General features: G+C 49.5%; 1 protein-coding gene across 2 annotated transcripts in view; it reads left to right on the top strand.

Annotated features, from left to right (window-relative positions):
• Positions 1-21,583, top strand: part of OLFM1 (olfactomedin 1) — a 41,674-nt gene extending 20,091 nt beyond the window's left edge. For both annotated transcript variants that reach the window (XM_007521419.3, XM_007521417.3), the window contains exons 3-6: positions 2,754-2,909; positions 4,862-5,081; positions 13,301-13,407; positions 19,813-21,583. In XM_007521419.3, the coding sequence (XP_007521481.1) occupies positions 2,754-2,909; positions 4,862-5,081; positions 13,301-13,407; positions 19,813-20,487 (1,158 nt within the window). In that variant the 3' untranslated portion in view covers positions 20,488-21,583. The remainder of the gene's footprint in view (positions 1-2,753; positions 2,910-4,861; positions 5,082-13,300; positions 13,408-19,812) is intronic.
• The last annotated feature ends 4,602 nt before the right edge of the window (positions 21,584-26,185 follow it).

The following is a 26,185-nucleotide window of genomic DNA, read 5'->3' as shown; positions in this document are numbered from 1 at the left end:
GCCGGAAATGGGTTCTGGAAAGCCGAGTGGGCCCCTGGGGATGCAGCCCTCACAGCTCTCCTTGCTGCCTGTGCAACCTCAGTGCTGCTGCTGAAAAATTTACAGCCCTACTTTGTACCCTGGAGCGCATTCTGTTTGCAGAGGGCAGGGGCCAGGGCAGAAGGGGCCTCCTCTGAGAAGCCCATGGAAGGGCTGGGACTGTGCAGTCTTCATGCCCAGACACCTTGCAGGTCCTGGTGGCGGGAGGCCATGGGGTTCAGTTCCAACCCACCCTCTGGCTCCATGTTGCTCCTGTCTAACTAGTTGTTAAAACATGCCTGCATTTGAGCTGCAAGGCAGAAGCTGGATTTTTACTGCTGCTGATCCCTTGGGAGGGTTATACTGGCTGTCAGAGCTTCCCCAGGGTCCCCCTCCCCCATAGCCAGACTTGGAGACCCCTAAGGATCTGGGTTGGGGGGAGGGTGACAGGTTCTGTCTTCTTTGAAGTCATGTACAGCCAAGCCCTGAGTTTGAGAGGCTGGGCTTTGGAGTCAGGTCAAGCCTTGAATCGTGGTTGGCCGCTGTGTAACCGTGGATAAACTAGTTGACTTCTCTGAGCCTTGTTCTCCTTCTGCACCAAAGGGACTCCACATCGCTAACATGCCCATCCTGGCATTTTGTAAAGGTTACATGAGATAAGTAACATGAAAAGCTCAGCAGAAAAGTATTCCATAAATATTAGCAATTAGGCGCTCCCTCAAGGCCAGGTGTGTCTGCCTCATGTTGTTCGTACCCCTCCCCCTTCTCAGCGCCTGCAGCCATATGGAGTGGGTTAGGGGGGGTCTAGGCTGTAGCTATGTGACCTTGCGTCTGTCAGGTGACTTCTCAGTGATGAATCCTACAGGTAAGAGAATAGAGGCATTTGGAGGTCACAGACAAGATCTTCCTAGAGGGTGATTAGACCCTGCAGGATGTATTAGGCTCCCAGGAGCCTCTGCTTCCTGGCTAACCAGTACTGAGCATTCAGGGTGGAAGGACTCACTGAGTGTCCACTCTGTTCCGGCCAGGCCCAGTACACCTACCCTCACACCCAGGAACTTTCTGGACAACCCAGTGGCTACAACAGACATGTCAGTTAGTGTTGGGGGATATTTCCAGGCAGAATGCAACCACTTCCAGTATAGCTCATCAGGGAAAGCTTCCTGGAGGAGGTGGCATTTGGGTTGGGATTTGAAGGATGAAAACAAAACCAAAAACATTATACCTTTTCTCCAGAGAAGTGTTGCCATTCTTCAGAGCTGGCAGAATGAGCCAGTTGATGGGGGAGCAGGGAGACATAAGGCAACAGAGCAAATATATTTCCGTTTCCCCTGAAATGTCCATACAAAGATTAGAGTCAGGGCCACTCACCATGCTTTACAAACATGACTCTTCTTTGTAAAGTGTTACTTATTCTTCATGAGAGTGAGAACAAAGTAGTGTTCCATCACAGTGATGCCAGGGGTTGTACCCAGAGCCTCATGCATGTTTACTCACTAGCCATCTCCCCAGCTGCACAAGCTTGAATGTTCAAACTGAGTCTGTGCATGTTATTGTCAAATAACAAATCCCAGGTACTCTGAAGTGCTGAGAATAGCAATGTTGGCAATTTTGTTGTTGTTTTCTCTTACCAAAAAGCCTTTCTGTTACTTTCATTTATTATTTTATTTTATTTTATTTTTTTCCTTGAGTAGAAGCCATTCAGGAAAAGGAAAAAAAAAATAAGCAGAAACCACACCATCATCTCTCCTCTCCACAGACCAGGGAAAGCTGAGCCTCAGGCCCAAATGATTGTGTTCCTAGAAAGGGGAGGATTTTCCAATTCAGCAGGAAATCAGAAGTGAAGCTTTGTGGTCATGGAGGTAGCCTCCTTCCTCCCTTGTAATGGAATTAGGTTCTGGGGAAATAACAGGAAGGCTCCATGCTCCCACCACCACGTGGAACACCTGTGTAGGCCATGCCAGCAAACTTCCTGACAATAAAAATGTGCTGGCAGGAAGTTGCACTAAAATTGTTTTTCTTGTGAGCTCTCTAGAACCCTGTTCATATTAAAGTTCCATCTGGAGACTAGACTCCATTCAGACCTGCCTGTAAAGATGTAAAACAGCGATTCTTCATTTGCTGGATGATTGATTTCTGACGCCTTATTCGGAATGTACGTGTCTGTGGCACGTCATCCACTGTGATACTGGGGTGGGGGATGGGGATTTGTGATGGATGGCAAGGCAAGCGCCATCCGGGAGCAGGCTGCGCCCAACCTCTGGAGAGGAGTCCCTTCTGCGCATGTGCAGGCAGCCTGTGAGGTTTAAGCTGAGTGAGAATCTGTACTAGGAATGGGAGACCTACCCGTATTCATTGTTACACCTGCCTAGCCGACTTCATCCTTCAAAACAGTAAAAGAAAAAAAAATGGAGACACTTAAAACTATAATCCTGGAGTTATCAGGAGTGAGGACATGGCTGCTTCTGGGTCCTGGACCCGCATCCCTGTTTGCAAGAACACTTGCTGGGAGATGGTAGAGGGAGTGTTTACCAAACCAATTTGCTCTGTTTGGAGAGTTCTCGGTCATAACATTCCCTGATGCTGGTGATTAACTAGTAAATAATGCATGGGGCTGCTTCTGGTTCCCAGCGCGCTGGCCATTCAGAAAAGGTCACTGCCGTGTATTAGGAGGCAAATAAGCTGCTCTGGCTCCCGCCGCAGCTCTTTCCTTGAACCTGTTGCCTTTTTGACAGGTGCAAAACATGTCTCAATCCATAGAAGTCCTGGACAGGCGGACTCAGAGAGACCTGCAGTATGTGGAGAAGATGGAGAACCAGATGAAAGGTCTGGAATCCAAGTTCAAACAGGTGGAGGAGAGTCATAAACAACACCTGGCCAGGCAGTTCAAGGTATGTAGCTGCTCTTCTCCCCCACCCTACCCTCCGCCCCTGTAAGATTGCCTTGTTTTCCTTGGCTGGTCTGGGTGGGAGTGAGGGGAGGGGGAGTAGCAAGGATCTCTTGCCTTACAAATAAATGGCTGTTATTCATGGGAGCCCTGAGACACCCTGACCCTGCCCTGGTTCCACAAAAGACACCTTGGGGTGGGGGTGGGCTTGAATAGTAACAATCAGAGCAGATTAGCCTCTGAAACCAGAGGACCCAGGTCCCAAGCTTCTGGAGCCAAGTTGCCTATTAACTGAGAAGGGACATCATTGGTCCTTGTCATTTCACAGCTGCTGCAGGTAAATCACATTAGCCAAGGATTAGCTTCATTGATTAGAGCCATTTGTGAGCAGGGATCACTTCGGGCAATTTTTCCACATCTGACCTAATTTAGCTATGACAGGTCATACATACTCTAGATTTGCAGGGGAGAGACACCAACATCTTGCCTACTCTGTGGTAAGTGTTCCTTTCATCTCGCTAACTCAGGGTCTTAAAGCCCTAGTTTGATCTGAAAGGATATATACATATGTACAGATATGTATAAATATATACACACATATATGCATATATATATGTATATACATATATACACCTATAGTTTACTCAGCTTAAGAATGACTGAACTGAAAAATTATATGCACCTTAATTAAGGGCTACATGCATGTTAATTAGAAATCCAGCCCAGATGTAAATGAGCAGGTCACATTACAAGGCCTCGCCTGGCTAGAAATCGCTGATGCTCTGTCTTCCTGTTCTTTTTATGCTAATGTTTTTCTTTGATGTGCTCCCTGCATGAAGCAAGAACTAATTCGCTTTTAAAAGGCGGTGCATTATATAGATGCAATGGCTAGCTAATGAAGTTCTAAATCTGTACTATAAATAAAATAATAGCTGGCCTGGTCCTGTCACCAGAGGAAAGAGCCCATCCCTCCTTGGGGGTAATTGGACGTGTCCTTGCTCCTTACATTAATTATCTCGGAAAGAGATTGTGAGCTGCCTGGCCAGAAAAAGTTTGCGTGTCTCCTTGAAGAGCCAAAGCTCCTTGCTCTGGGGTAGACTCAGATTGCTCTAAAGGGTGTCTGCAGCCGCCAAGGACTAGCTCATCTCTGTAAGCACTGTTCACTCAGATGTCTCGCCCAGTTCCCAGATGTGGGGCATTATGGCTCTAGGGGAAAGAAGGAAAGCAGTCCCTTGCCTTTTACCATGCTTTACTTGCATTAAAAAGAAATTAAAAAAAAAAATGATTTCAACAGGAATTGTTGTGAAGGAATCTAAATAACTGTGAAAGGCGTGTGCATTGAAGTGTGATTTTTTTAAAGTAATTTGGAGATGATTTGTCTATGGTTGGCTAAAGGTAAGTCAGGGTAGTGAGCTAGTTCTTCAACAGTTCTCATTTTCTTGCTTGCAGGGCTAACTTTAAAGAGTTTTTTCAATGCCGCAGTGACTGGAGAAGCAGTCCACTCCCATGTAACCATGAAAGAGGGCCAGACAGCTTTTTGCACCATGCATTTTTACTATTATTTTCCAGTCCTTAGCACCATAATACTAAGGAGCCTTGAATACAACCAGGATTCTCTTTTGCATGCGACTGTAGAAGCATTTCATGAATAGTTTGAACCCTTGTCAATGCGTTTTTTGAAAAAGAAAAAAAAAAAAACTTTGTGTATGTGATTTAAAGCATGTAACCTTAAGATGTTGCATTCAAAACTGACAATAAAGACCTTTCCCAAATATGTTGGTGTTCTGAAGACTGTTTAATATGTTCTCCTAACTCATTTGGGCCAGAATAAATAAATAAGGAAATCGAGAATAAATATGCACATTTTCCTCTCACCTAGAGAGCAGCCAGGCCAAGACAGGGTGTGACAAGTTTTTGCACGCATAGCTCTGAACCCAGCTTATTTTAACCTTGCAGGCAATAAAAGCGAAAATGGATGAACTTAGGCCTTTGATACCTGTGTTGGAAGAGTACAAGGCCGATGCCAAATTGGTATTGCAGTTTAAAGAGGAGGCCCAGAATCTGACGTCAGTGCTTAACGAGCTGCAAGAGGAAATTGGCGCCTATGACTACGATGAACTTCAGAGCAGAGTGTCCAATCTTGAAGAAAGGCTCCGTGCATGCATGCAAAAACTAGGTAGGCCCAGAACCCTGCAGGGGCGTGGTGCTGCACAGCCCACCTCCAATCACACACAGGCTTAGGGAGTGGTGCTGAAGTGGACAGCGCCCACCCGGCTTTAAGAAGCAAGGCTGCATTAAGAGTTCCTAGGTAGAGCTACTTGAGAGAGAAGAGAGACAGCAGGTCCACCTTAGGGCTTGTCCATTCCTGTGCTAAGGCCAGCTTACAGATCTCACTAAGATTCACATCTGAAAATACATAGATGTCATCTGGTATCAGATCTGATAACTGATAACAGATGTTACGCACCATTTAAAGAGTGTGTGTGTGTGTGTGTGTGTGTGTGTACACACATACGTGTGTGCTGGGGTGAATTTTCAAGACACAGATTTAACAGAGCCAGAAACATCCATTTCAGATTCCCCTCCACATTGAGAACAAGAGCTGAGGAAAGTCTTCGAGAGATTGAATCGTGTTGTTTGAATTTAAAAAAAAAAGAAAGAAAGAAAAGAAATTCAATCACATCAAAGTAGATTTGCCATTCACAGCGAGTATGGGAATCCCTCCTGACAGGGTGGAACAGTGGAAGCTGGAGGCTGCCAAATTCCAGGCTTCCGTGGATATTCTCTAAGAAGGCACCCAGTATGGGTGTTGCACCCCTTTGAAGTCTCTGTTCCTGATGGAATACCCACATGCCTTGTCAACTTTCCTGTTGATCACTTTAATCCTCCCAGGTTAATATCTGAGTTCAATTCTAAGAAACATATTTTAAATCCCAAATCTATTTTTAGGCTTTCTTAGTAGATATTAACTAGTCCTCTTTACAAGCTATTTTTCAGTGTGAGGCCAGGGCATAGTTTCACTTTTCCTGGCTGCTTTTTCATTCATGTAGACAAAGAGACAGAGAGCGAGAGAGACTGGTAAAGAGAGGGATGGCAGGTGGTGACACGCCTGGTTGAGTGCACATGTTGCAATGTGCAAGGACACGGGTTTGAGCCCTTGGTTCCCACCTGCAAGTGGAAAGCTTTGTGAGTAGTGAAGCAGTGTTGCTGGTATCTCTGTCTCTCTCTCTCTCTCTATCACCCCCTTCCCTCTCCATTTTTGGCTGTCTATATCCAATAAATAAAGATAATTAAAAAAAAAAAAAGAAGAAAACACTTTAAAAAAAGAGAGAACCACTGCTTCCCAGCCACCAAAGCACCTCCCATGTGACACTGGTGTTCAAATCTGGGCCACATGCATATGTGCATGACAAGGCATACACTCTACCCAGTGAGATATCTCTCTAAATCATACTAGGTTTTTGTATTTTTCCAGACCAAGGCTCAACTCTAGCTTATAGTGGTGTTAGGGATAGAACCTGGATCTTTTTAACCTCAAGCATGACAGGCCTGAGAAGTCTTTTCTGCATTCAACCATTATTCTGTTTCCCCAACCCTGGCTAGTTATGTTTTTTTTGTTGTGTTTTTTTTTTTACACAAATGTTACTCATTTTCACAACATAGACCTTTTAGAGTTATGTTGGGGTAAATTTCCTTTATAAAGAAGTTTCTTTAGTTTTTTTTTTTAATCTGATATTATAACTTAGTTCCACTCCTCACCCCCTACCCCACCCCAACATACACACATTCCAAATGACTTATTATAAACAAACAAACAAACAAACATCCAGGAGAGCAAATAGTTTTAAAACCATTCTTGGTGCTATTCATCAAGTGGAAGGGAGACTCTTCAGAAGGCAAAGAAACAGAGTCAGCCAGTCTTTTTCTTTAAACACGTTCCCATCTAGGTCATTTTTAATAACACAGCTCTAAGCGTACTAGTAAGGTATGAACTTTTAAGTTCCCCAGTCCCTGCTGAGAAAACAATGACCTATGTGGGGAGTTTAAGAATGAATCCATTTTGGTACGTATGCTCCACTGTAGTCTGACAGATTGTCTACAGTGATTTTCAGAGATGTGCCTTCAGGGATCTGTCCTGATGTGTTAGGACTGGGTGAGTGTGGCCAGACCCAGATAGTTGGACTAGCTAGTCTACCATCTCTTCCCATTTGCCTCATCTTCCAAAAAGCAGCATGAATGTTGGAGACATTAGTGATGACAGGGCTGTGTTAATCATCCTGGGACTCTAGGGAGATTTGGATTGTACAGCTTTGAGGGTTCTGCCCATGATGCCCCAAAGCTTACCACCCTTGAGACCCTGCAAACACCCCCACTTCCAGGCTGTCTCAAATTCTAAAGCAGCCAGGGGAGGGGTGTTATCTGTCATTTATTTCCCCACGAGCAGTCATTCCCTTCCCAGGATACACACCACATGGGACAAACCAAGACACAAGTGAAGGGTCCAGGTTGCAAAGTGGAAAGAAATTCTGAGCAAAAATGCCAAGTGTTGTAGTGTCAAGGGCCTTTCCAAGCTCGGCGCCATCCCATTTCCCTTCAGATGAGCAAATGTCTCATTTGTTTTCAGTCTCTTCTTAGAAGCCAAGTGAATTTATTCTTATGGCTTGAAATTTGGGAGCTATCCCCTGGCTAACCTGGGGCCACTTAAAAGTTTGATTTGGGAGTAAAGAGAGACTCAGCAGGCCACCCAGAGATGATGCATGAAACAAGAGTATGGGCTGGGGGTATCCCATCTGCATCGAATCCACAACAGATAGATAGACCCAGTGCACCCCGGTCTGCAGTGAAGCCCAGTGATCTGCATTTAACCACACCCCCCTGATGACTCGGCTTTGCAAACCCTGAGAACCTCACGTGAGGGAGGCATGTCAAAAGCAGGAAGTGCCTCTTGCTAGCAGTGTAACTCTCCTGGGAGTTCTTATTTCCAGTGTTAACTACCTCTTCGTCTGCAGAACGGAGCTATAGGAGTCCCTGTGTCACCGGTGCCTCACTGAGTCAGCAGAGTCTGTAGTGTAAGATAGGTGGGTAGATGGATAGTAAGAAGGGAGACAGAGGTAGGCAGATAGACATGAAAGAAGAATTGCTAATAATAGACTGGTAGATAGGTTTTTAAGAGAGATAAATAATAGTTGCCACTTCTCCTAGTTTATCATGCCCCAAGTTCAGGAACTCAAAGGCCAAATTAGTGTCCTGTGGCTGCTAGATTTGGTCTTCAGTTTAACTTAAATGAGGCTTAGGCATCATCTCCATGCTGTCTTAGTATCCCTTGCTTGGAGGTTGTGGGTGACAGGAATTCAGACCATCCACCTGCATCCACAGCCATTGTGGGTGAGGGGATTCTGCAAGCTGTGGTCGTTGTTGCTGATCCTTTTCTCTCCTTCCTACCTCCCCTTCCCCTTGGTTCCTAGGGTGAGTCTCACTCGTTGGTGCCTTGTTCGAGTGAACAGCATCCCAGTTACTTCATTTATATCTCAGTGAAGGGTCCCCAAGAGCCTCTTAGTTGAGTCTTTCCTAGTTACCTCCCTCTTCAGGTCAATGTGACTGATGGTCCCTGGCCCTTGAGCCTACCCTGTGCAGGAAAGGATCAAAGAAAAGACCATAGGCTGTACTTGCTTCCCGTTTCCATTTGGAAGGAGTCCTTCCTCCATGGGATTGTATGTATTTTCCTTAGGCCCAGCCAGAAGCTGAACCTGAAACTTCCTTCTGGCTGAAGCTCAAGCTGGGCATCTCCAGCCAACTCCCATTGCTACCCTGGGACTCCTCTTGTTCCCTGGAAGGGGAGAAGCAGGACCACCCCTCACCCTGTCCTCAGATCCTGGGTGTGGATGTCACTGTGCTCCAGGAAGAGAGAGCCTAGATAGTTAGATGCCCCAGTGGCTGGCCAGCTGAAGGCAGAGACCTGAGATGCAATGCCAAGTGTCACTGGGCCCTGCCATCTTGTCCTGGGAGGACCACGTGCCTGTTGGCTACCTCTCTTCTTCTTCTTCTAGCGTTTGCCCTTCTTCCGTAGCCAGTTAATGGCTTTGAAAGTGACTGGGATCCATGTGGATTCAGTCGGCTAGGAAGGATCGTCAGTTTCCCCAATGAATGGGTACTCACGGGATGCACCACGGGAAGGTCGATCCAATGCATCCCTACCTCTCTGAGGACCCACCTCTAGGGCTCCTTCCTCAGTTATCAGGTCCTCTCAATGCTAAAGCCTTCCTCACAGGGATCCCTGAGATAGAGAGACTGGTTCTGCCCAGGCAAGTGGATAAAATAGACATGTTGCCTTCTGTAAAGGACTGAGCTCGAAGTTTACATGCCTGTATCTGCCAGAGAAGCCACTGGAACAACCAGGTGGGGGAATCCAGATTCCAAATGCAGCTCATACACATTGACCTGGCAGTCAGGCTCTCCCTCCTGGGCCCCTTCCAGAGGGCATGAATGTATGTGGCAGGGAGTCTCCTGGCTGGTCCACCTCTCTGTTCTCAGGTGAGAGCCTGTGGCCTGTGGGGAGGCTGCTCAAACTTCAGCGCATTTTATCTGCAAGGATGTGGCTTTGTCCAAGCTCCTAGCTTTACAAACTCTTCCCAGGTTTTTTTAAAAATATTTTTAAAGTTTTATTATTTATTTAAATACTGAATAGAGACAGAGAAATCAAGAGAGGAGAGAGAGATATAGCTACACCTGTAGCATTGCTTTACTATTAGTGAGCTTCCCACCCTGCAGTTGGGGACCGGGAGCTTGAACCCAGGTCCTGGTACATTATAACATGTATAATGCACTTAATACGGCACTACCTAGCCCCCTTCCAGTTTTTTTATTTTTTTATTATATTTATTTATTTTCCCTTTTGTTGCCCTTGTTTTTTATTGTTGCTGTTGTTATTGATGTCATTGTTGTTGGATAGGACAGAGAGAAATGGAGAGAGGAGGGAAAGACAGAGAGGGGGAGAGAAAGACAGACACCTGCAGACCTGCTTCACTGCCTGTGAATTGACTCCCCTGCAGGTGGGGAGCCGGAGGCTCAAACCGGGATCCTTACGCCTTGCATCCTCCCAGTTTTTAAGGCATAAACATTTAGAGGCCTGGACGCTGGAAGACAGTACTAGGGACCCAGTCTGCCAGCCACGAGGGCACACAGCCCTCATTCTGCTCTCTGGGTTTGTTCTTTTGGCAGACATGACCCCTGGGCCTGTGGAAGAGCGTCCCCCACCCCCTGTCGCTGACTGCTGTGCAGAAGTGCCGTCCTTCTAGGAATAGCGTGAGGCAGATGGCTCCCTGCTGGGTCTCAGTGCCTAGCTCCTCACGGCACGTTTTCTCCCTCCCAGGCAAATGAGCAAGCGAGACCTGTCCTGGGTTCTCCAAGCCTTCCAGCCCTCCCAGTGGGGATGCTGCCCTCCCTCCTTGGAGAGGCCCTCCTCCCCCACTCTCTGCTCCCCTCCTCAGCCCCCTCCCTGCCCAGCATACATCGCGAGCACTCGTGACAAGAGAGGGACACTTCCCTGAACTGAATGTGCCAAGACTCAGCTGTGGGGCTTTTTTAGATCTTGTCAGTTGCTGAGGTCTTGGCAACACCCGTCTGGATGGAGAACCAAAAATAACTCCCCGACTCACACCAGCCGGACAGTGCAGCCCTAGTGGGCTCCAGAGTGCGTCCACAGCCCAGAGTTGGAAGAGCAGGTCTGGGGCCGGCAAAGCCTCCCCTGCCACTCCAGCCTGCTAAGTCTCCTCTGGGGATGGAAGGTGAGAGAACTCACCCCTGTGGGCTTGCAGCCTGTTCCCCAAAGGGCCACAGGTCCTAGGATGGACAGAATGCATATTTGGCTGAGGGACTCCCCCTGAGCACTAGCCAGAATGTTCTAGAAGCTCTCCACTGGATAACTGCCTTAATTCCCACAGTTCCTGTGAGGTGGGTGTGACTGTGCCTGTAGACACTGTGAGGTACACCTGCCTTACCTTCTCTGCACACACAGTGAGGCAGTAGACAGAATACTAAGTAGCACTACCTACCTTGTAGTACTAAGTACCTGAGTGTTGAGCCATTTCTTTATCCATTCATTCTTTTCTTTCTCTTTAATATATTATTTGTTTTGGATAGAGACAGAGAGAAATTGAGAGGGAAGGGGAGAGATAGAGAAGGAGGAAGAGAGACACCTGCAGACCTGCCTCACCACTTGTGAAGCTTCCCCGCTGCAGCTGGGGATAGGGTCTTGATCCTGGGTCATCGAGCACTGTAATGTGTGAACTTATCTGGATGCACCACCATCATTCACCTTTTCGTGGACAGCACACCTCCCAAGCTGAGTGAGTCTCACAGCTTCTTGTTTGTCTGTGAGCCCCTGAAAGTGGCTTCCAGTAGCCATCAGTGAGGACAGGGTGGGGGACAGCAGGAGAGGAGGTCTGCAGAGGAGGCACAAGTTGGGGTCACGCAGGTGGAAGGCAGAGGCCTCTGGGTGAGGGAACAGCTAGAGCTAGGTGGGGGCAGACGGGGGATCATGCTAGGCTTCTGGGCTGAGTCAGGTGTTGGCCACTGTCCTCACCTTCTGCATGTGATGTGGAGGACAGGATCTGGTTCCCTTCAAAAAGCTCATCCCTGGAGAGTCCTGGCTGCCCAGTCTCTGGAAACAGACTCATATGAGTCCATGTCTTAAGGCCAAGTGTGATCTGGTGTGCCCTTCACATATGCCTCCAGTGGAAAACTAGTGTGCTTTCCACCAATGTTGCCTAGGCTGTTCTGTCCTCGGGGTGGTATGCTTTGAGGCCCGTTCCTCCCAGGGGCTGTCTGCTCCTCCTTGCTCCCCTATGGCACAAGGCATTTTAGCAGCACTGGCCTCTGGGGCAGCTGGAAGGGGCTGGGTACAGCCCCTACAGCTGTGGATGGTGAGAGACAGCCCTGTTCCCTGGCTCCTAGATACCCCTCACTTCAGAAGGGGTTGCTGTCTCACTGGGGTGGCCCAGGGCCTTAGAGCTCTGAGGACATAGCCTCAGCTGTCTTTACTCTTCTGGTTGCTGCCCTGATGGAACCCCACCCTGACTCCTCCCCCTGCCCCCATGAAGCTGTTGGGAAACGGAGTCTTTCTCCTGAGATTTCTAGAACCCGCCTGCCATTTTCTGACTGGTAGCCTCAGCAGAGCCTGCAACCTTCTGTGAACCTCAGGGTCCCCTGTCCCCTGCCTCTGTCCTCCCATGGGGGGCAGGAAAGGGGTTCAGGGATGAGGCAGACTCTCTTGATTATCACTTCTCAGGTTGCTGTGGCTGCTGTTGGGAAGCCTCAGGCTAGGATGAAACAGAAAAGGCAGAAGGAGTAAATATGGAGAAGGAACAGGGAGTTAAAATAGCAGGGGCGTCCCTCTCAGAATCTGACCCAGAGGCAGTCCTGGGAGTAGAGCAGCTAGGAGCTGAGTGCACAGCCCACCCAGCCTCAATTCTAACCCCTATTCAAAGTCCTACCCGCCTTGCCCAGATCCCGAGCTCTTGCCAAAGCAGTGTAGTAAGAACACCTGGCTGGCTCTGGCCAGGTGACGCCAGGCCTTTCTTATAGAAGAATGCTGCTGGTGGTAGACTGTCCTGATCTGAGCTCCCAAGGGACAGAAAATGACCCAAAGCCAGTAGAGGGTGAGAGTAGGCTGTCCCAGCTTCCCACATCTGCTCTCTGCTCTGCAGGATTATCTTGGATCAGCCACATCCCAGTGAAGTCACTGGCCATCTCCTGGAAGCACCTGAGCCTGAGCTTAGGTGTCCTTGTGGTGTTCCAAAGGTGCCCTGCAGACCTGGAAGTGACTTGCAGGCTGAGGGTTCATGCTCAGAGGCCTTGATGGCTGTTCCCACTAGGGAGACCCCCCACACCCTCATCCAAAAGAACTCTGGTGGTCCAGGAACATTAATCCTTAGGGAACTGGCTGGGATTTATTCTAGAAGATGGGTGAGGCTGTGCACACTGGCTGATGTCAGGGGAGGCTTAGAGCCCCTGCTGGAGACTCCAGGCTTCAGACATGCCTATGTGTGTGTGTTGTGTGAGTTCATACACATGGCGCCCAATCACACTCACCGCCCCCTCCATCCCAATACCCTCTAACCTGGGAGTGATTCTAGGCATGGCCAAAGCCAGAAGAGGCAATGTCACCCTTGGTGGCAACTAACTGGCCTCCCAGCAGGGTATAGAATGGAAGAGCACTGACCACCCCCAGGGGCCTGTTTGCTCCAGGCACAAAGCAGACCTCATGCCACACCCAGCACTGTGCCCATTGCCTGCCTGGCACAAGCTGGGGTGCAGAGCCTACTCCACCCCCCACATAGGACAGTAGAGGCCGGCTGAACTACTCACTGCACTTTTACTCTCCCTGCTCTCTTCCAGCCTGTGGCAAGTTGACGGGCATCAGCGACCCTGTGACCATCAAGACCTCTGGCTCAAGGTTTGGATCCTGGATGACGGACCCTCTGGCCCCAGAAGGTGATAACAGGGTAAGTGCCTCCCCCCAACCCCCGACTTCGGGGTGCTGAGCATGGGCCCTGTCTCCATCCTCAACGCCAGTGCCAAGGTGGCAGCCTGCTCTACAAACCACTGCAGAGGCCATGGGCAGAGTCCCCAGGGAAGGGGTTTCCAGACAAACTTCAGGAGGGAGACCCAGGTTCCTTATGGGGGTGTGTCTGCAAACCCAGAGTCTCGGGCCATAGGGGCAGTCAGGACAGGAGGATGGCAGTGGCCAGAAGGAACAGGTTGGTCCCTGGATGCCCCACCCAGCCTAGCTCTGTCCTATGAGCAGACAGGTGCCCATCTCCCACTAAGACCTTCCTGGACTCTTCACTCTGCCCAGCTCTAGGAGGAAGCTCTGCGAGCTGTTTCTTGTTTTAATGACATCTCATTTGTATTTCATTTGCCATTCCTTTCATGGCTGATGAGAACTCATGTTCCTTTTTGATTTAGAGAAGAGGCTGTGTTCTTTTTTTTAAGACTTGTCCCCCAGGGTAAAAACTCAGAAAATGAGAGAAACAAGCACTACAGTTATCTTAGACCTGGGTGGGGGTGGGACTGGGCTGTGCTGGTCTCAGGCCCTTGTGAGTTGGGGAGGGAAGGGATGGAACATGGAGAGTGGGAGTTGCCTGCCAACCCCGACCTCAATGGCAACATCATCTAAAGCCCCACCCCGTCCCAGGCAGGCTCCTCACTTGCATCTGACAGCACTTCTTAGCAGCCTATCTTTCTCCCTTTGGGGACTGACAGGACATTGAGAAAATACACACTTAAAAAAAAATTATAGTGCCAACAAAATAGTTCACTTGGATAGTGCTCTGCTTTGTTATGCACGCAACCCAGGTTCAGGCCCGGCTCACTACATTGAATGAAGCTTCAGTGCTATGGCCCCTGTCTGTCTGTCTGTCTGTCTGTCTGTCTGTCTATCTATCTATCTATCTACCTGCCTATCTATCTATCTACCTGTCTACCTATCTACCTACCTACCTATCTACCTATCACCTATGTATCCATCTATCTTTAAAAAGAAAGATTTAAAATAGCCTCAAGTCCACCTTCGCCACATTGAGAAAGGTGCTTAGAAACCAGAGGTCCTCTGAGCCTTGTCTGGTGGGAATGGTGGAGTCTTGGTGGAAACGATGCACCATTCCCTCGCCTGGGATTTCTGGTCGCTGTACTTCCTCCCTCCAGAGACAACAGGAGTCTCGGTAGGTGGCACACCTCCTGGGAGGAGGTGTGGGACCAGGGCTGTGGAGCTTTGCAAAAGCATCTACCTCTGTCTCACCATCCAGGTGGGAGGAGGGGCCTGTCTTGCTCCTGGAACAGGAGGACATCATCTCTAGACTCTCCCCCAGAGTCTGCTGGCAGAGTCCTACAGGGACTGGTTGCAGCCTGGAACCTGATGGAGTCCTTTGGGAAAGGAAGTTGTCCCTGCTTTATTTCTGAATCATAGTTAACTGAAATTGGCAAAGTCTCCTTGCAGTAAATTGTCCCCCACCACTTCATGTCACCTCTCCCCCACCCACCGCCACCATTATCCTACCTAGAAAGCCTGCCCTTCTTGACTGGGTAGGAATGTGCCCTAAGTGCTGGTGACAAGTGACAACAACAATAGTAATAATAGCTCAGAAAGGAAACAAGACAGTGATGGTAGCCAGATAGCAGGTACATGTGTGGGGCTAGGCCATGTGTGGGGCCAGGCCATGTGTGGGGCTAGGCCATGTGTGGGGCCAGGCCATGTGTGGGGCTAGGCCATGTGTGGGGCCAGGCCATGTGTGGGGCCAGGCCATGTGTGGGGCTAGGCCATGTGTGGGGCCAGGCCATGTGTGGGGCTAGGCCATGTGTGGGGCTAGGCCATGTGTGGGGCTAGGCCATGCTTTATTAGCCAGTGTCCACACTGAGCCTCCCTGTGGCCCGCAGTGGTCCTCTCCCTGCTCCCACCTACAAGCTTGCCACCCCAGAGCATACCCTCAGACCCAAGCAGCAGACTTGTGTGGTGGGTTAGGGACCCAAGAGATCTGGAGGATTTGCCCAGCATCTGAGTGGCAGCTCTGCTCTAGACCCACAGCCCGTGATCTGCTCCCCAGATCTCTAGTCTCAGGGTTCCTAGAGGGCCCAGCTGTTGCCTTTTGGAGTGTCGGCAGAGCTGTCAAGGAAGTGATGGATGCTTTTGATAATTAGACATCTATTTTCTGCTTGATGCCTTGATCACCCTCCAGGAAAATGAAGCCCCAGTGATGGACAGAGCATGCAGAGCAACGGGGAGGGTGGGAGGAGGAGCCTTCCCCAGGAAGGGAAGAGGGGGAAGGGGGAACAGACTGGCGGGCACTGGGGGGGGGGGCAGTTTGCTCTGAGGCTTCAGGCACTTGTCGGTCTCCACAGGCCAGGCTCCCAGCCTGCAAGTGACTCCTCCCAGGTGCTGCCATTGATCTGGAAGGACCATTTGTTTGGTTTTTTTTGATGCTTTCCATTCTCCCTTCCCATCTGAAGGCACACGCAGGAGACCAATAACTCTTCCAGAAGGAAAATACAAAACAAAACCAAAAGATCAATGTGGGCTTCAGCTTAGGCTGCCCTGGAGCCTGTGGAAAGAGGGGTGTGGCCAGAGATCTCAGGGGCCAGGAGAGCTGCCTGGACCTGGAGTAGAGCCCATCTGGGGGTCCAGAGGAGCTAGCACCATCTTGGGTTCCTTTGCACAGAGAGCAATGTTGACTCCAAATACCTTTGCATTGCCCTTCTTGGGCTCATTTATTAAGCACCAACTGTGTGTCAGGTGCCAGGCACTGTCATGCCTAAAAATACTGCTAACCATCTCACATGTGGCTGATGACACCGGACCCCATCCCCAGGCCTCCCCTGGTGCTAGGCTCTCATACCCCGCCCCCCCAGAGGAGGCCTCATACACTCCAGGGTCTCGGTTCTGAGACACATCACCCTCCCAGCTCAAGGACCACCGAGCTCTTGCTTTACCCACCTGCTTCTCTCCAGAGTGTCCCCTGGCCAGGGATTTTCAGTCACCATGGAGGGCCCCCAATTCCCCCCAGGAAGTTCATGATTATCATGAGCAGTGGGCTGGCATCTCCCCCACAGCAGTGAACTTGGCCTGCTGGTTAAAAAGATGTCCCTGTCTTCTGAAAAGTGTCAAAGCCCTCCAGACATCGTTAGCATTACAGAGACTTCATCTTCTGGCAGGTAGATTGTCTGAATGTGGTAGATGGTGAGCTGTACTCAGTGGTCAGTCAGCATCTGCTCTGCTGGGTATGCAGAATAATCTTGGGACCCCTGAGCATGGCCAACTTACAGGGAGCTCTCTAGCGCCCCCATTCCTCTGCATCCCAATAGCTAGTGGCTCTTTTAGCCTCTTGCCCAGCAGCCTGACCATTAGCAGTTAATTCAGGACTTGGGGCAGGTGCTGGATAACCTGAGGAGGACAGACTGACTGCTACTGAGCAAAGTCCCTTGGGCTTCACAGACCCCTCCCTTGCCTTGTTTCCTAAGGCAGTGCCACCAGATTCTGTGCTAGAGAGCTGCCAGGAGCCCTGCCTTGAACCGCACTCACCTCCTCACTGAATAGCAGATGCAAGTAATAGAGACAGTTAAGACAATCCCACGTTCCCAATAAACTCCCCCATGGGGGACCTGACTGCTGTCAAGATGTAGGAATCCTGTCTTTTGGATGAGCCTATTGGCCTCATCTGCCCAGAGCATGGTATTTACAAGTGAGGGAGGGAGGGAGGGAGGGAGAGAGAATATCAGCTGGCCATACACTGGGCATGTGGCTAGAGCTAGTGTTTTCTTCTAGACTGGGACATTCCCTGAGCAGAGATTTTAACATTTGGGGGCCTAGGTCACCGTTTAAAGCAATTGACTGAGAGTTGTGGGGCCAGGATTGAGAGAGCAGTTAAGCCCAGAGGAAGGGAAGGGTGTCCTGCTGGAGCTCAGACACCTGTCCAGCTGCCCTAGAAGCTTTGCTACCCCCCCCCCCCCCAAGTGGCCTAGAGTCACTGTTCTGGATGTTCCCAGGAATACCAGGTGGCAGCCTGTTTCCCTGTCTCTGGGCTCAGATTCAGCTCCCGGTGCTTGGGGAGGCATATGGAGGGAGTGGCTTTGTGCTTAGCCTCAGAAAACAGCCACTCTAGCTTAGAACAGAGAGAGCAAGTGCAGAGCCCATGGTACAAGATGGAGTCTTATCAGGGCCTCTTACCTCAAGGACCTTAGGGACACTGATGTCATTACTGTGTGCTTCTCTTCTTCCAGAGACTTCTTGCTGGTGACTCAGCCCTGGGCGGGGGTGGGGAGGCAGGGAGGGGAGTTTGACAACCTGGAAGCTGACAAGCTCTAAAGTAGCACTGGGTGCAGGGCCCTGTGTCCAAGAAGGGACATATGGCTTATAAATACACAGTGAGAAGAAAAATAAAATTAAATAAATAAATACACAGTGAGGGCCTACAAGACAGCTCACCTGCATCGTGGTATCTACTTTGCCATGCACACAACCCAGGTTCGAGCCCAGCCCCCACCACACTGGAAGAAGCTTCAGTGCTGTAATTTCCTTACTTTTCTTTCTGTCTCTGTCTCTCCCTGTCTAAAAGGTCAGACTGAAGCAGTGAAGGCATAACAATAAGGGGGAAAAAATCCATAGTATTTAGCAGCCTGCTAGGGTCCCCTGAGTCCCCCACAGCCCTCCTGACCTATCCTAGCTGTGATCCAAGTGTTCGAGGGTTGATCTGCAGAGGCCAGGGACATGAAAAGGCTTGCATGAGACTCAGTTGGAGAAAGAAAACACACACACACACACATATACACACACCCCTTATTAAAAACAAAAGGCACATCTGCCTCTAAGAATCTGAATGATGTCTCAGGAACAAGGTTATGAAAATTTTTAATTTTGGATGTGTGTGTGATGCCGGCGAGGAAGGCTCAGCATCCTTAATCTCCCGGGTGGCTCGAGCACGGGTGGGGGAGACAGCTGTCTCATCATCACAGGGCAGCTGCACCAGGAGCCGCATGCAGGCCCCACATCTTCCTCTGACTGAGCGCCTGGCATTCTCATTTGTTCCACATTGGTGGAAAATGACTCAAGACTTTCTGTTTAAAGTTGAGACCATTTGCCAGTGACCTGGCATTTAAGAGAAGACTGGTGGGGCCAGGCAGTGGTGCACCCAGTTGAAAGTACAGGTTACCGTGCGCAAGGACCCAGGTTTGAGCATCTGTTCCCCACCTATGGTGGGGGAAGCTTCACAAGTGTTGAAGCAGGTCTGCAGGTGTCTCTCTTTCTCTCTCCCTCTCTATCTCCCCTCCCTCTCAATTTCTCTCTGTCCTATTTAACAAAATAGAAACAACAACCCAAAAAAAAAAAAATGGCCACCAGGAGTGGTGGGTTTATAGTGCCAGCACCAAGTTCCATTGATAACCCTGGTGGCAATAGGAAAGAAAGAAGGAAGGAAGGAAGGAAGGAAGGAAGGAAGGAAGGAAAGAAGGAAGGAAGGAAGGAGAAGGGAAGGAAGGAAGGAAGGAAGGAAGGAGAAGGGAAGGAAGGAAGGAAGGAAGGAAGGAAGGAAGGAAAGAAGGAGAAGGGAAGTGAAGGGAAGGGGAAGGGGGGAGGAAGGGAAAGAGGAGAAAAAGAGAGAGATGAGAAGGAAATTAGTCAACGACTAGAAAATTCCCCCACCCACCCCTCATCCTTATACTTGACCACTCCTGGGTTATTGTCTTGGTTGCTATGGACCCTTGGAGTCTTCCTGGGACCTCACATTCTCCTTAGAGAGGCACTGTCCCCCCAATTTTGTGATGAGACCACACACATTCGCAGCACTCTCCCCCCACCAGTGCCAAATAAATAACCTCCCGAGCACCATTTGGGATGATTTACTCTGGACCGTGATGACCCAGTGGAATTGGCCTCACAGAGGCACCCGTGGGTGTGGGTGACCTTGAAGTGGGACCCAGACTGCAGACCAGAACTGCCTATGCCCCAAGCCTCCAGCCCTGGCCACGTCCTTGAAGGCGTTTCATGAGCTGGAGGAGTTTCTTGCTGCCCAGGAATGTGGCCTGGCCTACTGCATGCCCAGGGCAGAGCTGCAAGTGTGTGTGCCCACCTTTCTGAATCTCTGTGAAGGTGTGTGGGACCCAGGATCAAGCCTTCCCCCCACCCTACAACACACTGCAGGAAGCTTTGGTTCAGTGGTATCTTTCCCTCTCCTCTGTCTCTCTGTCTCCATCTCTCTAAAAAGGTCAGTTGGTGAAACCCAACAACAAAATAAAACAACGAGCAAAAAAAGGAGCTGTGTCTCCTGCCCCCATGCCAACCCCATCCCTGGCCACATCCCCAATCCACCCCCCACCCCGCAACTTCCCCACGGAACCCCTAACCAGATCTGCTCTCCCGGCAGGTCTGGTACATGGACGGTTACCACAACAACCGCTTTGTCCGAGAGTACAAGTCCATGGCGGACTTCATGACCACGGACAACTTCACATCACACCGCCTCCCACACCCCTGGTCAGGCACGGGCCAGGTGGTGTACAACGGCTCCATTTACTTCAACAAGTTCCAGAGCCACATCGTCATCCGCTTCGACCTGAGGACAGAAACCATCCTGAAGACGCGCAGCCTAGACTATGCCGGCTACAACAACATGTACCACTACGCCTGGGGCGGCCACTCGGACATCGACCTCATGGTGGACGAGAACGGGCTGTGGGCCGTGTACGCCACCAACCAGAACGCCGGCAACATTGTCATCAGCAAACTGGACCCCGTGTCGCTGCAGGTGCTGCAGACCTGGAACACGAGCTACCCCAAACGCAGCGCCGGCGAGGCTTTCATCATCTGCGGGACCCTCTACGTCACCAACGGCTACTCGGGTGGCACCAAGGTCCACTACGCCTACCAGACCAACGCCTCCACCTACGAGTACATCGACATCCCCTTCCAGAACAAGTACTCCCACATCTCCATGTTGGACTACAACCCCAAGGACCGAGCGCTCTACGCCTGGAACAACGGCCACCAGATCCTCTACAATGTCACGCTCTTCCACGTCATCCGGTCTGACGAGTTGTAGCTGCCTCCTCTCACATGCCCCTCCCCCCCACTTCAACACACACACACACACACCCGGAAGTCCAGGGTCCAAGTCCTCACCCACATGGAAATTTCCAGTGAAAACAGCTGCCAAAATACTATGGACCACCAGGCTTGAGATCCTGATTTGGAAAACTAAATAAACAAATGAGTAGGAATCATCAGCAGTGTGGCATTTGAACCCCTCTCCTCTTCCCTCCCCTCCCCAGTCACAGCGCCCCCTCCCAACTCCTTTTCTGCAGTGGAAGCCGGAGAGAAGACCCCCACCTCCCTCATTCTTTGCAGCTGGAACTGCACTCTGGGGCTCCTGGTTCACCCCACCCCCTGCCATGGCCCCCTTACTGGTCAAATCACATCCTAAGACTAAGGCACTGACTGTTGGCCCACTCTCGCCGCTGTTAGGACTGCATGGACACTTCCTTAGATGGTGGTCAGCACCGGTGGACGTGGCCGTTCCGGGTCACTCGGTCGCCATAGGCTAGTTTACCTCGCCCCCCACCCCCACCTCACAGCTGTGTGTTGTGTCTTAGATTAACCAAGCTGAGAACCCAGAGTAGACCGTGGACCGTGTCTAGCACCCCCTCAGCAATGGTGGGAGCGTGTGGCGTGCACAGCTGCTGTACCCACCTCCTCCCTGGTGTTTGAACTCTTGTATCCTGTAGGTATCTCGTGCATCTGTTAATTCCTTGAGGTGGTAACTTTCGTCCGTTCGGTTTATGCAATGAACTTTGTGAATGCAGTGCCGTAGTTATGGTTCATACGTGGATGGGGTTTTGTTGTTGTTGTTGTTGTTGTTGTTGTTTCGCAAAAGAAAAAAAATCAGTGTTCACCCTTATAGAGAGATAATCAAGTCCGTGTTGATAGTGATCCAAGGAATTCTTCTTTTCTTGTTACAATTATCTGGATGATGTAACCACGAGTGTAAAGGGCTTATCAAGATACACGTTGGTTTCCAGTGGGGAAGGAATGTTCCTGAAGGCACCTGTGTGTGGAAAGGATGATTTTTTAAGTCGGAGAGAGGGAAACTTTGTACTCTCCAGTTATCTAAGGAACAATAAAAATGTTAGGAGATGTTTTTTTTTTTCTTTGCCGTTCATTTTCAGAGGGCTTTAAAAAGATGGCCACATCTACAGCTTTCATTCTAGCCCAGTGTTTGAAGCGGTCCTTTAGGAAGAGGAAGACGAATCACGTCTTAGATGTGTTGCCTTCTGTGTTTCTGACACCTGCCCCTCACAAGCAGGATCCCTGAAGAATTAATGGAGTCCCCTCTCCATTGAGTTCACCCTAGGTCTGCACCACAGGAAGTCTAAGCCCGGCAGGGATGGTAGGTATCTGCCCAGCTCACTTGTAGTGAACACCCTGGCCAAGACTAGGAAATATTTGGAGAAGCTCTCTGATTCTGCTCCCACCCCCTTCTGGTCCAGTGGCAAAGTAAAGCGAACCACTGGCTAAGTCGCACCCCTTTCTATAATGGCATGGCATTTCCTTAGGCTGTACTCAGTTCCCCTGGATGAAAATGTGATGGGGGAAGTCGGGCAGTAGCCCAGCAGTTTAAGCGCAGGTGGCACAAAGCGTAAGAAGCAGCATAAGGATCCCGGTTCGAGCCCCCAGCTCCCTACCTGCAGGGGAGTTGCTTCACAAGCAGTGAAGCAGGTCTTCAGGTGTCTCTCTGTCTCTTTCCCTCTCTATCCCCCTCCCTTCTCAAATTCTGTCTCTATCCAGAATAAGTAAAATAAATAATAAAATAATAATAAGAAAAAGAAAATGTGATGGGTAGGGGGAGTGGGAGAGACCCTGATGTACCAGGTGAGGTGGGAAGGAGACAAGGACACTCTGAAAGCTGCTGGGAATTGCCCACCTTGAGACCTGATGCAGAGCACAGGTGGGCAGCCGCCCTATGTGGCCCTTGGTCACACCTGGGACACTTCCTCAGCAGCCTGGGCCTGGCTCTGTGGGTCTCACCAGGGGGCTGCTGCAGACCTGGCCCAAGTCTTGTCATGTGTACAGCCTCTGGAACCCCTGTGACCCTGAACCCCCTCCCCACTTTCTGGAAGCTTCTGATGCCCTATCTCCAGGGGGATGCCTTGCTTATTCCTGCCTTCAAGTCCTTCCCCACTCTCTCATCTCCTTCTTCCCCTACTCCCCCAGTGTCTGTAATTCACTCATACCCTACATGATCTCCAGGGTTGGGAAATTTTGAGGGGGGAGGTATTTACCAAGACAAAAAGTGACTCCTTTTTTTCCCTGCCTTCCCCTCCCTCTCCCCCTCCCCTTTCCCCCACCTCTCGACTTTGCAGAACCTTTCTTCCTCCCACAAGCAACAGGGAGACAGATAGGCTGAACTGTGCCATGGGGGGGGGGGGTGTCTAATCCATGATTAGAGCCTCATTAGCTGGAACTTGCTCTTCAAGCAAGACAGCAAGCTCGCAATGAGAAATTCTAAAAGAGGAAGGCATCCTTGCTTTTATGTCTACAGATGTTGTTAGAGAGATAGCATGTACATCCTCCCAGTGGAGAGACACCAAAGCCTGGCCTTTGGATCCAGGCCCCACCACTTGGGGTGGGGGGTGCTGCAGGCTGATTGCTGATGAGGTGGAAGCCCATCCAAACACAATCAGGCAGGGATTGTTCTGTAATTACAGCTGCAGTGGCGGGCTGATGTCTCCCTAACTTCCCCCTTAATGGCAAAGGAACAAACAAGTGTACATGCACATTCCTTTCCTGAGCCACCAGAAGACAAAATAATGACCCTGTGGGTCTGGAATGGATTCACTATCTCAGACTGAGGAGTTGCTGGGGGAAAATTGTCCTCTAGGATATTAAATGCACAAGAAAAGTGCTCCCACCCAGACAGCAAATAAAACAAATGGCCACCACGTCACCTCCCATATCCCGGGGGCTGAATATATTGGCTGATGGCAGAACATCTGTGAGTGAATTTTCTTGATGAAAAGCTTGGTCTGGAATCAGAAAAACCCAGTAATTCCTAAGGACCATTCAGAGGCCAGCACAGGTTACATTCCATTTTCTGTCCTGCTGCTGAGTCTCAAATTTTCCTAGTTTCTATGAGTTTCCTCTTGTTATTTTTTATAGATATACAAAGCAAAAGATGCAGAGATAAAGAGACCAGAGCACTGCTCAACTGTGGTTTATTGTAGTCCTGGGGGGTTGAACCTATAACTTTGGAGCCTCAAGCATGAAAGTCTTTTCAGTTTTTGTTTGTTTGCTTTGGTTTTGCCTTCAGGCTTATCGCTGGGACTTGGTGCCAACTTGGTGAATCCACTGCTCCTGGTGGCCATTTTTTCCATATTATTATTATTATTATTATTGGATAGAACAGAGAATTTGAGAGCGGAGGGGAAGAGATAGAGAGAGGGAGAGAAAGATAAACATCTGCAGACCTGCTTTACCACTTGTGAAGCGACATCCCTCCCCACACACACACCTCAGGCAGGGGCTTGAACCAGGATTCTTGCGTGGGTTCTTGTGCTTCATGCTATGTGCACTTAACCCAGTGCACCACCACCTGTGCGTGTAAATCCAGAAGACAGTCAAAACCAGCAGGTGAGCCCAAACTCTCAGAGGCCCTGGAGAAGGAAGCAGGGTGGAGGACCTGAGCCTGAGGCCTTGAGTGTCATGGTTCTGCCTGGTTCTTCCTCACTCATGTCACCAGAAACCCCCAGGGGCAGCTCTAGCTCTGAGGAGCTAGAGACCACACTGAGGGGCAGCCACCCATGTGGGCGTGGCCCAGAAACTGTGTGGCAATTTTCACTGAAAGAGACATGCATGGGCCAAGCTATGGCACACCTGGTAGAGTGTATGTCTTGTAGTGCTCAAGGACCTGGGTTTGAACCCCCAGTCCCCACCTGCAAAGGGAAAGCCTCATAAGCAGTGAAGCAGTGCTGCATATGTCTCTCTTTGTCTCTCCATCTCTACCTCCTTTTTCCCTCTCAATTCCCCACACATTTCTCTCTCCAGTAAATAAATAAATAAGTAAATACGTACATACATACATAAATAAAATAGATGTCATAGTGACAAATTTCCATGTGTCTCTAGGCCATGGGCAATATTTCTATGGCTTCCCCTTTCCTTATGTCCCTCTGTCCAGATGACTGCTTTTCTCCAGATAAAAGTGAGGTGTCTCTTCTCCACATTGTGGAACCTTTGAGGTCCTGCAGACTGCAAATACAGCTCTGTCATTCCTCTCTTGGCTTGGATTTTGGTGGGATGTTCTTAATGGAGAAAGTGGTTGGTCATTCTTCTGAAGGTCTAGAGTTTTGCATCCCTGTGGGCACAATGTCCCTTTGCTCAGGTGACAAGGAAGCTGCCTATCTACTTGTTGGTGTTAGTAGGCAACACTGCCCCCACTGAGAAGCTTAGCACCTATGGGCGTTTCAGAGTGTGCAGTGTGAGTCTAATTTTGTCTTTTTCCAAAAGGCTGTCCCTTTTCTTTAGTGAGTGGGACAATTTTCCCTGGTGGCTGAGTCTGGCATCTAGAGGCCCATTGCGTGGATCTGTTCTGTGTTTGTTGTTGTTGTTGTTGTTATTTGTTTGTTTGTTGCCTCCAGGGGCTTGGTACCAGCACTTCATATCCACTGCTCCTGGCAGCCATTTTTCACTAGATAAAACAGATAATTTGGGAGGAGATGAGGGAGACAGAGAGAGAGAGGAGAGACAGAGAGACAACTGCTGACCCACTTCACTGCTTGTGAAGTGACCCTTCTGGACATGGGGAGCAAGGATCTCGAACCAGAGTCCTTGTGCAGGTCCTTGCTATGTGGGCTTAACCCAATGTGCCACCACCAGGCCCCCTGTTCTGTGTTCTCACACCAGTGTCGCTTTCTTTTTTCTAATCCATCTATTTATTTGTGATTAATAGTGGTTTATATGATTGTAAGATTATAATGTACAGTTAGTTCCACACCACACTCACCCCAGTCCTTCCAACAGTAACCACCGTAGTACTCACACAAAGTCATAGACAGTTTGTTTACTTCTGTTTCCTTTTCTTTTTGCAAGTTCATGTGTTTCAGTTCTCTAGATTCCACATATGACTGAAACCATCCAGTATTTGTCTCTTACCTCTTGTTTCATTAAGCATAATCATCTCCAGTATCATCTATTTTGCTCCAAAGGACACAATATCATCTCTTTTGATTGTAGGGTAGTAACATCTTCACCCAGTGAGCATTTAAGCTACTCCCACTCTTTGGCTATTGTGAATAATACATAGGAGTGTGTATGTCCCTTCAAATTAGCTTTACATGTCTTTTGGATAAATACCTAAGAGTGGTATGGTTGGATCATACGGAAACTCAATTTTTATTTAAGGACTGTCCATAGAGTATTCCAAAAGAGCTGTATCAGTTGACATTCCCACCAGCAATGGAGCAGAGTTCCTTGCCCCCCCCCCACACACACACACACAACCTCACCAACACCTGTCACTTTCTGTTTGATGTAGGCCATTCTCACAGTGCACCAGTGTGTTTGTGTTCATTCTGACACCCTAGTCCAAGGTTCATAACCTCTCTGCTGTGGGTGCTTTCTCTGTGACTTTGTGAAGTAGGCATAAGGTCAGGAAGATAGTTCAGCCTGGTAAAGCACAGAACTTCTATGCCTGAGGCCCTGTAAATTTCAGGTTTAATCCTCAGTACCACCTATGCCACAGTTGT

Source organism: Erinaceus europaeus, chromosome 10, assembly GCF_950295315.1.
Source record: "Erinaceus europaeus chromosome 10, mEriEur2.1, whole genome shotgun sequence".
NCBI lineage: Eukaryota > Metazoa > Chordata > Mammalia > Eulipotyphla > Erinaceidae > Erinaceus > Erinaceus europaeus.
The sequence above is the reverse complement of the archived record's forward strand: the minus strand, read 5'-3'. Positions and strand labels throughout refer to the sequence as shown.